This window comes from Myotis davidii, unplaced genomic scaffold (assembly GCF_000327345.1).
Source record: "Myotis davidii unplaced genomic scaffold, ASM32734v1 scaffold53, whole genome shotgun sequence".
Classification (NCBI taxonomy): Eukaryota; Metazoa; Chordata; class Mammalia; order Chiroptera; family Vespertilionidae; genus Myotis; species Myotis davidii.
This window is the reverse complement of record NW_006286140.1, coordinates 3,606,739-3,620,179: the sequence shown is the minus strand read 5'-3', so window position 1 is coordinate 3,620,179 and position 13,441 is coordinate 3,606,739. Positions and strand designations below refer to the sequence as shown.

General features: G+C 37.1%; 1 protein-coding gene across 5 annotated transcripts in view; it reads left to right on the top strand.

The window, feature by feature from the left end:
* CDKAL1 (CDK5 regulatory subunit associated protein 1 like 1) overlaps positions 1 to 13,441 on the top strand; it is a 681,380-nt gene that overhangs the window by 322,092 nt on the left and 345,847 nt on the right. For all 5 annotated transcript variants that reach the window (XM_006757272.2, XM_006757271.2, XM_006757274.2 and 2 more), the window contains one exon: positions 3,144 to 3,247. In XM_006757272.2, coding sequence (XP_006757335.1) covers positions 3,144 to 3,247 — 104 coding nt within the window. The remainder of the gene's footprint in view (positions 1 to 3,143; positions 3,248 to 13,441) is intronic.

The following is a 13,441-nucleotide window of genomic DNA, read 5'->3' as shown; positions in this document are numbered from 1 at the left end:
ACTGTTGACGTCACTGGGAGGAATTGCCCTCCAGGCCAATTGGCTGTGAGGACCAGCTGCGACTACAGTGGGAGAGCTGCTGTGCAGGAGACACTCCTACGAAGCAGGACTTGCTTCAGTGGGGCTTTGGTGGTCACTGAGTGTGTTGCTTATGGATGTGTAGAATTCTAATTTGATATGGTCTCACACTGACCACTGAATACACTGGCTCTGGGGTCTCCTGAGGAGGTGCATCAGCCACTGCCCGGGGCCACCCAGCAGGAGCTGCTGAGAGATCTGCAGATCCCTCCTCTTTGTATTGGGTTTGGAAGTGCCCAGAGGAGGCCCAGCTGTGAAGCAAGGCAAGCTGCTGTGGGGCCTTGGGCCTTCTCTTGGAAGTTCTGGGACTGTCTGGCCCAGCTGCAGTTTGTTAGGTAATTTTCAGATTCTAAAGGGCCAGGGCATTCTGCAAAAGCCTCTGCCGCAGCTTGGGTGGGGTGGGGTCTCAGGGAATCAACAGGGCCGAGCAAACAGCTATGGCTGATCCCCAGTCCTGCCCTATGAGGCCCTGGGTCTCAGTGTCTCTCAGTAATCGCTGCAAGCACCTCTGAAAGAAAGCCGCCCTCGAGTTCCGCCCAATGCCAGACAGTCCAGTTTCTCCCTGTATGAGTCTGGGTCCCCAGAGACTTGCCCAGAACTGGAGTTCAGAGCAGTCAGGAGTTTGTAAAAATGGGAAAAGACAACCCCGTCCTCAGTTGCCAGCCCTTTCCACGTGCTCCTCCGTACTTCTGCCCTTTACTTCCGCAGCTCCTCTGAGTCTCAGTGTGCTTTTCTTTTTCCTTCTAGTTGTAGAATTTCCACTCATCCAGCCTCCCTGTAGTTCTGGATGATGTCCGTTTTGTCTTTTAGTTGTAGTTTTGAAGTGGTTGTGTGAGGCAGCAATTTCAGGTGTTTACCTATGCCACCATCTTGGTTTCTCCAACATATATTCTTTTGAGTTAGTATTTTATTTTATTTTATTATTTTATTTTTATTTTTGGTATAGCAAAGGTGGAGATTTATTGAAGAATAAGTACATGTGGGGAGAGGGAAGAGTCCTACAGAATGGACTCCCAGGTAGGTAGGGGGAAAAGGGTCCCCGTGAGTTAGTATTTTAAAAACTCAAAGGTTGGTTTTACTCTTGTAATTTAAAAATATCATTTAAATAATTGTTCTTATTATAAGATAAAAGAAACACTTATAATAAAACTAGAGGCCCAGTACACGAAGTTTGTGCATGGGTAGAGTCCCTAGGCCTGGTGGCGATCAGGGCTTATCAGGTTCCCCACCACCCCACCTCCTCCTTCCCTCACCACCCAGGCACTGCCACAGAGCAGTTTCCCCAGCCTCCCGGCCTCCTCCTTCCCTTGCTCCCTCAGCGCTTCATTGCCACTGCTGGTCGCCTGCCATGTTCCATGCTGCCCCCTGGTTGTCGGTGCAGGTCATAGTGAGCGATCGAACTCCCGTTCTCCCTATTGAGCTCCCGAGGGGACACTGTGCATATTAGTCTTTAATATATACATACTAGAGTCCCAGTGCATGAATTTGTGCACTGGAAGGGTCCCTCAGCCTGGCCTGTGGGATTGGGCCGAAACCAGTTCTCTGTCATACCCCAAGGGGTCCTGAATTGTGAGAGGGCTCAGGCCAGGCTGAGGTACCCCACCGGTGCACGATTGGGGCCAGGGAGGGACGCGGGAGGTTGGCTAGCTGGGGAGAGACCGCGGGAGTTCTCCAGGGCGTGTCCGGCCCATCTTTGCTCAGTCCTGATCAGCTGGACCCCAGGAGCAAGCTAACCTACTGATCAGAGCGTCTGCCCCCTGGTCAGTGCACGTCATAGTCAGCAGTTGAGTGGCCTTAGCATATCATTAGCATATTATGCTTTGATTGGCCGAATGGGCGACTGGACACTTAGCATATTAGGCTTTTATTATATAGGATAGAAGATAGACCTATGTAAAAAAGATAAGGCTCAAGCCCGAATCAAGTGACTTAGTTGGTTGGAGCATCATCCCATATACGAAAAGGTTTTAGGTTCGATCCCAGGTCAGGGCAGTATGGAAGACAATTGATTGAAGTTTTTCTCTCATACTGATGTTTCTCTGTCTCTTTCTCTCTCTTCCTCTCTCTCTCAATTAAATAAAAACATATCCTTTGATGAGGATTTAAAAAAACAAAATAAGGCTCAACATTTAACAAAAAGCAACACAAATCTCTTCGGTGATTCAGTTGCTCTAGGATGATAAATTTAATTAATTAAAAATTAAATAAAAGTAGAATTACAACATTAGTTTGGAAAAATTAATAAATAGAAATATTTTTCAATAGTCTTTAGACATGACAAATTGCTATAATGAATAACAAAGTTTTAAAAGATCATTTTAAAATGCTTTAAAATTTCAAAGTGAGAAAAACTAAACATTGGATATGTTTAAATATTTCTTTCTGATTTCAAATAGTGAAACATACGTGAAAATTTCCAAGAATGTATTTTTTATGAAAATGCCATGTTCACTTTATTATTATGTCAGTTAAAAGATAAATGCATATGCTTTTTCATTTCCAATTAATATGGCATATTTAGGGGATACTAAAATTTTAAAGTGTTACAATAGCCAAAGAAATGTCAGTGGTTTACAAACAGTTTGGATCTTGAATTTCTTTTGAGTACTGATTGTAAACTTTGTTCCACATGGATATTTCATTTGAAGGTAATATTATGTGATTTATATAATTATTCTTAAAATTTTTTTTGTTATTGATTTCAGACAGGGAGAGGGAGAGATAAATAGAAACATCAGTGATGAGAGCGAATCATTAATCAGCTGCCTCCTGCACACCCCACACTGGAGGTCGAGCCCACAACCCAGGAATTGAACCGTGACCTCTTGTTCATAGGTCAATGCTCAACCACTGAGCTGTACAATTATTTTTGAATGGTTGGAACATAATTAGAAATTTCTATGCCTGGTAGCAATAACATAAATATGAAGTATGGTAGATATTTGCTTCTTATATCTCCTCTGTAAACTTCAAATGTTACTAAAATAGCACTTTGGTGTGTTTTTTTTGTGTTAAGTGTGCAGTCTTTAAAATTCCAGCTTTACTTATTGCTGTCATTTGAACAGGTGTCTCAATGCTTGTACCTACTGCAAAACTAAACACGCCAGAGGAAACTTGGCCAGTTATCCAATTGATGAACTAGTAGACAGAGCCAAACAGTCTTTTCAAGGTAAGAGTGTCTATAATTGTGTACAAGTTTAGTCTTCTTAATATATTATAGTAGAATTCTAATTTGTTTTACTTTCCATACATGCTTTTTTAGTTTTCTGAAGAGTTTACAAATATTCCAGCTTATCTGATAGATTCAATCAGGTTATAATATTCACATTACTAGCCACTCTTTCATTTTTTTATGACTGTAAGGTAAGTGCCATGATTTGAATTTTATCACCTATTGTAGATTCCATGGAAAAGACAAAAAATAAAAATAAAAATGAAATCCATGACCTTTTGATGTGTGTTAAGAGTTTTGTGAACTGAGTAATACACTTCTTAAGATTTCTTCCCATTTCTTTGGTCATTTCTGGACCATTAGAAAATTGAACTAATAAAGGTTTCCCAGAGTCTGGGAAGGAGAAGGTAGATTTTACTATCATCCAATAAAGATAGCCTTCCTTATTCATGGGACTATTGGGTCAGTAAGGAGTGGTACTGGTAGAGAGCCCGACAGAGAACGATTTGCTGTGTGAGTGGCCAGCTACTTCTGACTCATCACTTGCTGAAAAATGTGATTGTCTAGGTGTCTCTCTGTACAAAATAAGACATCTTTTACATGAGTCAGGGTTGTGTTGTTTGACACATAACTGCTTAAACTATAAACTTCCCTTTTGTCTTTGTTTATGATATGTGTAATATAACATCAGTGTGCTTTTACACCCAACATGAGATAATGCATGGTCTCATAATCTTGTGGGTTAATAGTTATTGGCAATGTACTTTTCTTTGAGGAAGTAACTTTGAGTGCTATTTTCAGTACTTCACACCCTGAATTCTAGCAAGTATGAATTCCAAGCACATTTCTTTATTTAGTCTATGTAAAGCTTTTATCAACATGAATTTGGAATGCTCTTAAAAATAGAGAAAAATATAACCTTGGTTGGTTTGTTAACACCTCCCAATAATTTTTTTCTATTTTTATATTCTTAGTTCAGCCCACTCTTCTATTTCCATTCAACAAGAAATGAAAGGCAACTCACTGAGTCTTGCCAGTGTTCTGTTTTAGGGTGAGACTAGATACCTAATCTAAGAAAATGTCTGGGCAATTGTCTTTTGTAACACAACTACCCTAAGGATTTTTCAAAAATGGCAAAAATTTGCAAAGAAACCTAATATATTTGAAAAATTATGCCTTTTCTGGCATTCTTACATGGTGTTTTTTTTAATGTATCTGTTGGTTAATGGAGATATTAAAACTATATTATATATCCATCAAACACTACAAATTGGAAGGCATACAAATTAGTTTCTTTGAGGCACTTTTTTAATATTATACATTTCTAAGTACAACTACATATAACTGAAACATTTTCTCATTTTACTTTGAAAATTTGTTTGAAAAATATAAAACAGTTAAATCACCATGTAGGAAGTGAAAGTATTCTCTGGGCTCCCTCAGATCTATCCTCATCTATAACCTATACTAATGGTTTGATATGAGTGCCTCATGACTTAGTATGGACACATTTATGTATTATATCTGCCTTGAGGGGAAAAAAGGAAGGGGTGAACATAGTATTTATAAAATGCTTATAGAATTATTCTGAACATATCCAACAAACTTAGCTCTCTGGTTATCTTTAGAAATGCCCTCTGAGCAGTAGAGACACAGTGTGTTAGTTCTGTCAGACTTTGATTGGCAGTTAGCTTTGACACATCCAAGTGATCTGGGCTAATTAAGGTGAGAGGTTCAAAGACTATATATATCAGAAGTTGGGAGTGACTTTGTGGCTATTTTTAGAGAAAGTGTTAGAAAATATTTATTTAATATTACTTTCATAATCATCATCAGTAGATATGTATGTGCCTTTTTATTTGCAATCATAGAATGTTTGCAATGTAAGGTTTTTCTGTTGTCTTGTTATCTGTAAATTAGAGTTGAAACCGAATGCTAGTTTTTGGACTGGTGAGCTCATTTGCTTGGATATGTGGTACTGTTTCTAAAATATTGAGGTCATAACTTTCTAGATAAGCTATTGTATTTAGGAAAATTTTAAGTTATCAAGTATTTGATGCTCTTTGCTTAAGAGAGTTAGAACATGATCTGACAAGGTACATGACCTCTCCAAGCCATGTTCTTCTTATTACTATGCTGTTTAGTGTTGTTTGAGATAACTTATCCGAAGTAATTGCCTGTGTCCTTAGACATAAACTGAAGGAATTTAGAATCAATTCAGAAAGAGAAGTCTTCATTTTGAGTGAGAATATTGGAACATCCACAGCAAACATTGACTAGAATAAAATGACAGATTTTCAAAAATATATTTTCTGACAAATGTCTCTATAGATAGAAATTATTTAGTTTGACAACTACCTTTCATTTTCTTAATTTTAGAAAAATAAATTCATGCTAAGAATGGCCTTATAACCCCTTTCTACTATAGTAAATAGCAGTCTGTACCTCACATTTTAAAGACATTGAGTTAGTTTATTATCTTTTGTTTTCTGCAAAGGACAGTGGGATTTTAATGGTCTTACTGAATTTCTATGTTGGAGCTTTAAAATGGTGAAGAATAATTGTGAAGGTAAAAAGAAGAAATAACCATTTTCTTAGTTTTATAGTGTTTGCATATTTAGTTCCTTTCATAACTCAGGTGTTAGGAATTGTTTTTGAACCACAACCCCATAAATTCTTCATTATGTCATTATGAAATTATCTGTCCTATAGAATTATTCTTCTAATAAAAAAGAATAAATATTACTCTTTGAAAGATTATACTAAATGTAAAGGTTAAGTATGCTGCCACTAAATTTTAGCACTATGTTTAAAGTCAGTGGAAATTAAATTTCCCATCCTGAAAATTACATTTGCTTTCTTTCTGTAACTTAAAATTTTTAATGACTGTGTAGAAATATAAAGTGTTTTTTAAAAGCTCTAAACCAATTGTGGAATGGGGATTAGAACCCAGGTTGCCTGCCACGATGCAGTGAGATCACAATTTCTTTATGAATAGCATATTTAGGAAATATTTTATATTCATAAAATGTATTTCTTAGTAGTCTAATGAATGTGAAGAGACTAAGAGCTAACCCAAAGGCAAGAGATTGTTGAGAATAGATTTGTGAAATCATTCTCAATGTAAACTGGTTTCCCAGAGCATTAAAAATAGTATACAATCAGGTGCCGAAAAGTGAGAAAGGCAACTTATTAACTTTTGAATGGATAGCATTGAAGTCACAATCCTTTATATTTTGAAATAAAAATTTTTTGTTTACCATTTACATATGTGTTTGTGTGTGTGTTTGATTTCCTGGCTTTTTTGCTTTTTCTCTCACTGAACCTAGTCCCCTTGACTTTTTCTTTGACTGTTTTTACCTTCTTGATGTGTTTATCATTTTTGTGGACAGTTCTGCATATGAGTAATAAGATGTACCAGGTGACTTCTGGGTATCATATCACGGTGTTAACCGACTGCTGGGAAACCTTCCCCCTTACTTCCCCACCTCTGCCGAGATTTAGGCTTTAAAAATTCCTGGGCATGGCAGTGTCTGGGGGCTGAGGTTTGACATGGTTGCATTTTTGATATCTAGAAAAACATGTCAAGCAGTGACCAGGACTTTGTTGAGGCCAGAATGAATTTACAAGCTAGTGTTTTCTAGCATATTTGTATTGATTTTTCTCTAGCAGCTAATCAATCAGTTTCAGTGGTCTAAGTGATGGAACAAACCTTTTTAAGTGTGCTGGGTGAGTGGTGTGGAAACAACACCTTTCATTGCTGTCTCTGGAATCAAAATGTAGAGATGATGGATGAGCTGTTTTCATAGCTCTCCTGTGCTTTTCTAGATCTCATTTGTGTGTTACTACTTTTTTGTCCCTCACAAATCTGAAAAAGCCCTGCAGGATAAGTGGTGTAAGCAGGATATAGGAAGGTAAAGAAATTAATGTGAAATATTCAAAGTAGAGAGAAAATTTCTTGATGTGCAGTGATTTTAATATTAATGCTGAAATTTTAAAAAAATGAATTCTGTTTTATTTCAAGGATTACAAAGATACCATCAATTGTGTATAAGATTAATTAAGGAATACAACTGGAAAACATTGCTTCCTGCTCTTTTAAATCTGAAGAAATATGAGCAATATTTGATTTTCTGTTGTGCAAACTTCAGATTGTTGAGTTGTATGGTTTGCATCAAGCCAAATTTGACTGATCACCATTAACAAGGGTTACTATACATTGATTTTGATCTAAAATAAAAGAGACCCATAATTGCATACTATTAATTTATAAAGCAGTTATTTAAATATCTTTTATTCCTTTATTTTTTCATTTGTGCTATGTTCAAATAAAATTGAAAAATCTTATTTCTTCTAAAGGATTACTAATGTTAATTTACATGTTTTTTTGTATATTGTCAACTTCCCAAAAAAGGATTTCAGGCAGCTTACATTAAATGATTGTATCTAATAGTTCATCATGAAAATAAAAGCTGTATGAAATGCTGTATTGTGTTTGGAATGAGGGAAGATGATTTTACCAACTGATAAATTCTGCCTCTTCAGAGGAATAATGAAATAATATGATTTATAGAATTTGAAATGCATGTGTAAAAGGAAGTATGTAGTTTGTAATGAGAAATGTACATGTTTCTAGGTCATTAACACTAAGAATTCTTGTTACACATCTTTTTCTAAGAGACATTGAATAATGAATTAGAAATGCCTTTAGCTGCTAATATATAGAAATTCGCGATATAGTCTCTTCATGGCCTTTTCTTCTGTTTTGACTTACAAAACCAAAATTGTAATATTAAAATATAAATTATAAAAGAATTTTAATGGGCAAGCTAAATAAATGCATGAATGTATATAACTTGATAGGGAACATGGTGCCTAAATAGCTGTTTCTCAGATACTCAGTTTAAATAAGCTGGGATTCATCAATTTGATTTTGGACAAAGTTGGTTAAAGCTTTCCATGGCAAAACAGTAAATTTACCGCCTTTTATTTATTCAACCTCTTAGTTTCTAAGTCATTGGTGTTCAAACCTCTCTTCAAATGAAATTTGAAAAGTCAAAGCAGTACAGCCATGGTTAGAATAGATGTGGAGCCCTACTTAATGAGCTCCCCCCCTTTTATTTTATTTTTTACCCTCTGAGGCCTTTCCTTGGCACCTTTAGGATTCCATCTGAATTGGCCAGTTTAGATTAGTATTTCTGTGGTGTATTCCTTAACATTTTCTTAAAGGTCTGATAGTAAATATTTTAGGCTTTGTGGAGCATAAGGTCTTTGTTGCAACTGTTCATTTCTGCCCTTGTAGCATGCAAATAGCCATAGACAATCCATAAATGAATAGTTGTGGCTGTGTTCCAATAAAGATTTATTTATAACTAGAGGCCCGTCTGTGCACCGGTGAGGTCCTTTGGCCTGGCCTGAGCCTTCTCACAATCCAGGACCCCTCAGGGGATGTCAGAGGCCCAGTGCACAGATTTGGCCTGATCCCAGCAGGCCAGGCCTAGGGACCCCACCAGTGCATGAATCCATGCATCGGGCCTCTAGTATACATTAAGTTCTTTGGGTAATCCCCTCTTCCCTCTGAAATTCATCAGTCTGTTTCATGCTTCAATGTCTCTGAAACTATTTTGATTTCACATATGAGTGAGATCATGTGATACTGGTCTTTCTATGACTGGCTTATTTCACTAACCGCTTCTGCCTGCCAGCCTGATTGCCCCATCTGCTCCCCTGCCAGCCCGATCACCCACAACTGCCCTCCCCTGCTGGCCTGATTGCCCCTTAACTGCTCCCCTGCTGGCCTGATTGCCCCCAACTGCCCTCTCCTGCCGGCCATCTTGTGGTGGCCATCTTGTGATGATGTCGTGCGTGATGCCACCTAGGTTTTTATTATATAGGATAGGAGTATCGATGAAAAAGTTCAATGGTCAGTTTTGAGGAAGGCTAACTTAAATAAGACTCTTTATGTTGTCTCTAATATGCTAATGTAGATCATAAATCCATAAGAGAAGGATGTAGTCTTTAGGAACTAATATTGATCTAGAAAAGAATAGTTGGGTTATTCATTGTAGTCACTTGGCAATTTTATAAAACCAAAACCAAACAATTTCTGTGGATGGAGTGGTCAGGGTGGGGGGCTTCATTTTCTAAAATACTCAGTAGGAGATTCTAATGTATATCCAGGTTGGAAAACTAGAATTGAGAACTACTAGTTCAGACAGATTTTTGGTTGAAGCTATAAAATGAACTGGTCCTTTCAACCTTTATTGAAGGGATTGTCAGGAGGAAGCCCTGGCTGACTAGTAAAGAATGAGCCAGGCTCGGGAGGTTGGAGGGGCAATAGTGTTGTCAGTTGCTGACCTACCTGATAGTTAATGGATGGGTTTGAAATCCAAAGGTACTTGATTAAGTTAAAAGGCTAATGATTTTGTTATCCCCAAGGTATCACAAAAGTGTCAACTGCCATTTAGGAGTATTTAGTGTGCTGTGTGGGAATGAAAAAATGAAAATCACATGGTCCTTGTCTTCAAGGAATTCCTCCTGGTTTAGAAGGAGAGAGTAAGTAAATTGGACTGATGATTATTAAGTACACAGAAGCAGGAAGCAAGTCTTTAGATAAAAATCATTGAGCCTTTTAACGTAAACAAGCACCTTTGGATTTTGAAAACACCCCCTATCTGTCTAGGGTAGTGTCAGCAACCCGACAACACTGTGTTGCCTCTCCACCTTTCCTAGCTCCTAGTTTCTTTTTCTAGTCAACCAGAGCTCTTCCTCAGATTCCCTCTCAATGCATAGTTATTGTTAGCCACTGCCATGTGGTTACAATGAATATTCCTGATGAAATCTTTTTGCCATTCTGAATCTTGAGGTTGGTATGTTTCTGGAGGTCTATGAAAGAAAGAAATCAAATAATGACTCTTTAACTGAAGTAACTATTGGATTATATAGTTGTTATTTTTCCATTCATTCAACAAATAGTTATTAAGTCTTTATTTAGAAACAGTTCATATTTCTGCTAATAGGCACATTCTTTAGAAAAGTAGGGATAAGGTCCAGCTGGTGTGGTTCAGTGGTTGAATGTTGACCCATGAACCAGGAGGTCATGGTTCGATTCCCCGTCAGGGCACATGCCTGGGTTCTGGGCTCAATCCCCAATAGTGGGTGTGCAGGAGGCAGCCAACTGATGTTTCTCCCTCTCCCTTCCTCTCTGAAATCAATAAAAACACATTAAAAAAAAGTAAAAATAAGGGTACATTACTATAATCAACCTTTGATTACTTCTTCTAATAAGATAGGCCAGTGGGTAATGTTTGCTGATAATTGAGTAAACAGCTTGTCTTTGCTGTGGGGAACAAGGATTAAGTCCTAAGGCTGTTTTACAGAATGACATTTGCTCAAAATTCTCTGAGTTTTCATAGTTTAGAGTACATGTAATCTAGAGTACAGCAAATTTGGGGCTTCTGGGTATACTGGAGATTGTTATTCTTTCCCTCTATTGTGTTCTACAAAACAACTTGCAAATATGCAAATAAGTTTAATATATATTTAGTTATTATAATAAAATAATGAGACCTGGAAAAACAGAAAATTAGGCTATAGTCACATAGGCAGTTTTGACTCTGAACTTTTTGAAAGTTTATTCTCTGTAAGGAAAAAACAAACAGACAAAACAGCTTAGCATTAGATTTGAAAGAAAATTTTCACATGGACTCATATAGTGAATACTGAGAGATGTAGTAAGTAGGTCTTAGCAGCATCCTTTTAGCACTCAAATTCGTGTACTGTGTTTCTTAGAGTTGTATATTTTGGCATTCCTTGTTAAAACTTGCACCTGTGCCTGGAAAAACATAATACTCTGAAAGGATTTCTTGGGAGTACATTCTAACTATTTGTGACTCTCTAGTGATCCGGCCTCACTTCTTTAGCCATCGGGCACCAGAAAGGAGTCCTGTTACAGAGGCTGATAATAGCCAAGGCGTTTGCTCACACACTCTAGGTCATTCAGTGAGGTAATACTTCGGGGTACAGGACAAAAATACTAGAATTTGTCTTTGTATGTATTTCTCTTCCTTTAATATTTTCTTTCTTTTTTATATATTCTTTATTATACATAATCTATCAGTACACTAGTATAGAGCATAACTATGTGTTCAGATGTTTTATTTAATTATTTTTATTACATGTGATTAAGCTTTTATTGCTTATTAATTATGTCATTCCATACATTTTTAAGTAAACGGAGTTTGAGAAAATATACTTATTCTTAAAATTTTTTACAGATTCAGGAAAGTGATTTTTCAAAACATGGAGATCACTGATTTAGAGAGCAAATAGCCTGCCTGTTTTCCACTGTGAACCTCGTTCTCTCAGCCAGGCATGGACTGAGTAGGGCATCAGAGGTCTTTGCTCTCTGTCAGGGTCCCAAGGTGCCTGTATTCTGTTTTGATTGAGTGCAAATCCATCTGCGTTTGAGATCAAATAAGCAGATAATGAAGTTTATGCCCTTTGGAGGAAAACTGAAGTACTGAGGGAGGCTTGCCATGCAGCTCTGCTCAGAGGCGGAGAGATTACCCTCCCAGCACATGTTCCCCTTCCCTTCCATCTGGGTTTAGGTCACTGGAGGACTGAGCCAGAGGGCACTGGATCAGGCATCTGTGACAGTGTGTAGATGGGTTTAGTAGGTGCTCAATAAATGTGGAATGAGTAGCTAATCCTGAATTGATTATGCCTGATGAAATTCCATGTGCAACTGGGAACCTCTAATGAAAACACAGCCTGGAAAAGCTATATGTCTAAAGTGGGCAGGAGATCTTGCTTCATGTCAGCTGCTCTTTAGGCACAATTGAGTACTGGGTCTTATAACACAGGCTTGATTTTATGACATCAGATATTTAGTGGTGGTGGTTTTCCAAGGTTTGCAACAGAAAAATTATTACTTTTGGAAATTATTTCCTGATGTTAACAGGTATCTTTCAATTCACTAAATGGGTATATCCACTTAGAGCTATGTTTACAGTTATAAGTAAATATATATGTATCTGCTTTGATATTTTTTTACAAAACAGAATTCTACAAATGATTTTTTTTATGACAAGGGGACAAAAGTTAACCAAGGGTTTGCTTTCAGAGTTTGAACTGAGGCTGGTCTGTCTCTGGGATTATTTTGGTGAAGTTTAAAGGCTGCATGTTAGTTTTGGAAGGTTGTTTAATGGAATTTTAATAGTCCTGGAAAGATGTAAAAGTGATATCGCTACCTGGTGGTTTGTAAACCTGACCTTTGTAAGATGTTTTCTGGGCAAAAGTACTACTTTATGATGCCAGCAGCTTTTATTGATTCTGCAGTGTCTGCAGTTTTCTAACACTGGCTGTCAATTCATTCCAGCTGAAAAATTATTAAATTTCTTCTCTTGGTTGTGTGGATATTAAATTGCAGTAAACACTTGCACAATGTCAGGTACGGTGAGCACAATTTTGTGCATGAAAAAAAAATGTTTGTTAGTGAGACCTTGGCTGTTCTGCAGAGGTTATAATTTTTTTTATTTATTTTTCAGATCTACCCTTCCCAGGCCTTCACTATACTATTGTCTGTGTCCACAGGCTATGAATATCTATATATCTATATCTATCTATATCTATATCTATATCTATATCTATATCTATATCTATATCTATATATCTATATATTTTTTCTCTTGGTGAGTTCCAGCACATTTCTTGTTATTTGTAATAAGAAAGAAAAGTTTGATTTAGATTGCTGACTTTAAAAAATATGCCCTTTAGTTAATCATTTCTGGTACAGTCAACAATAGAAGGGTGAGAACCTGGGGGTAATGGATTAACCAGTGAAAATGTAATCGGAGAATAATGAGAAAGATCTGATGAAGTAATGAACTGAATGAATAAGGGATGGAATGAATAATTAGATGACCATCCACTCCACATAGATTTGTTGGTTTGTTGAATTTTAGTTAAGGAAGGTGAACAATGGTGAGGTGGTAGTTATTTATTAGATTTGGGTCTTAAACTTTACTTTTTCTATGAATAATCTTTAGACCTCTGGGGTGTGTGTTCAAAATACAGACATCTGGCCAAATTCCCAATTCAGTAGTTCTGCCATAGGCCCAGGAATTTGTATGTTCAAATGAATCACTGCAAATAACAACTCAGATGCAGGTGTGTGAGGACCATTCTAGA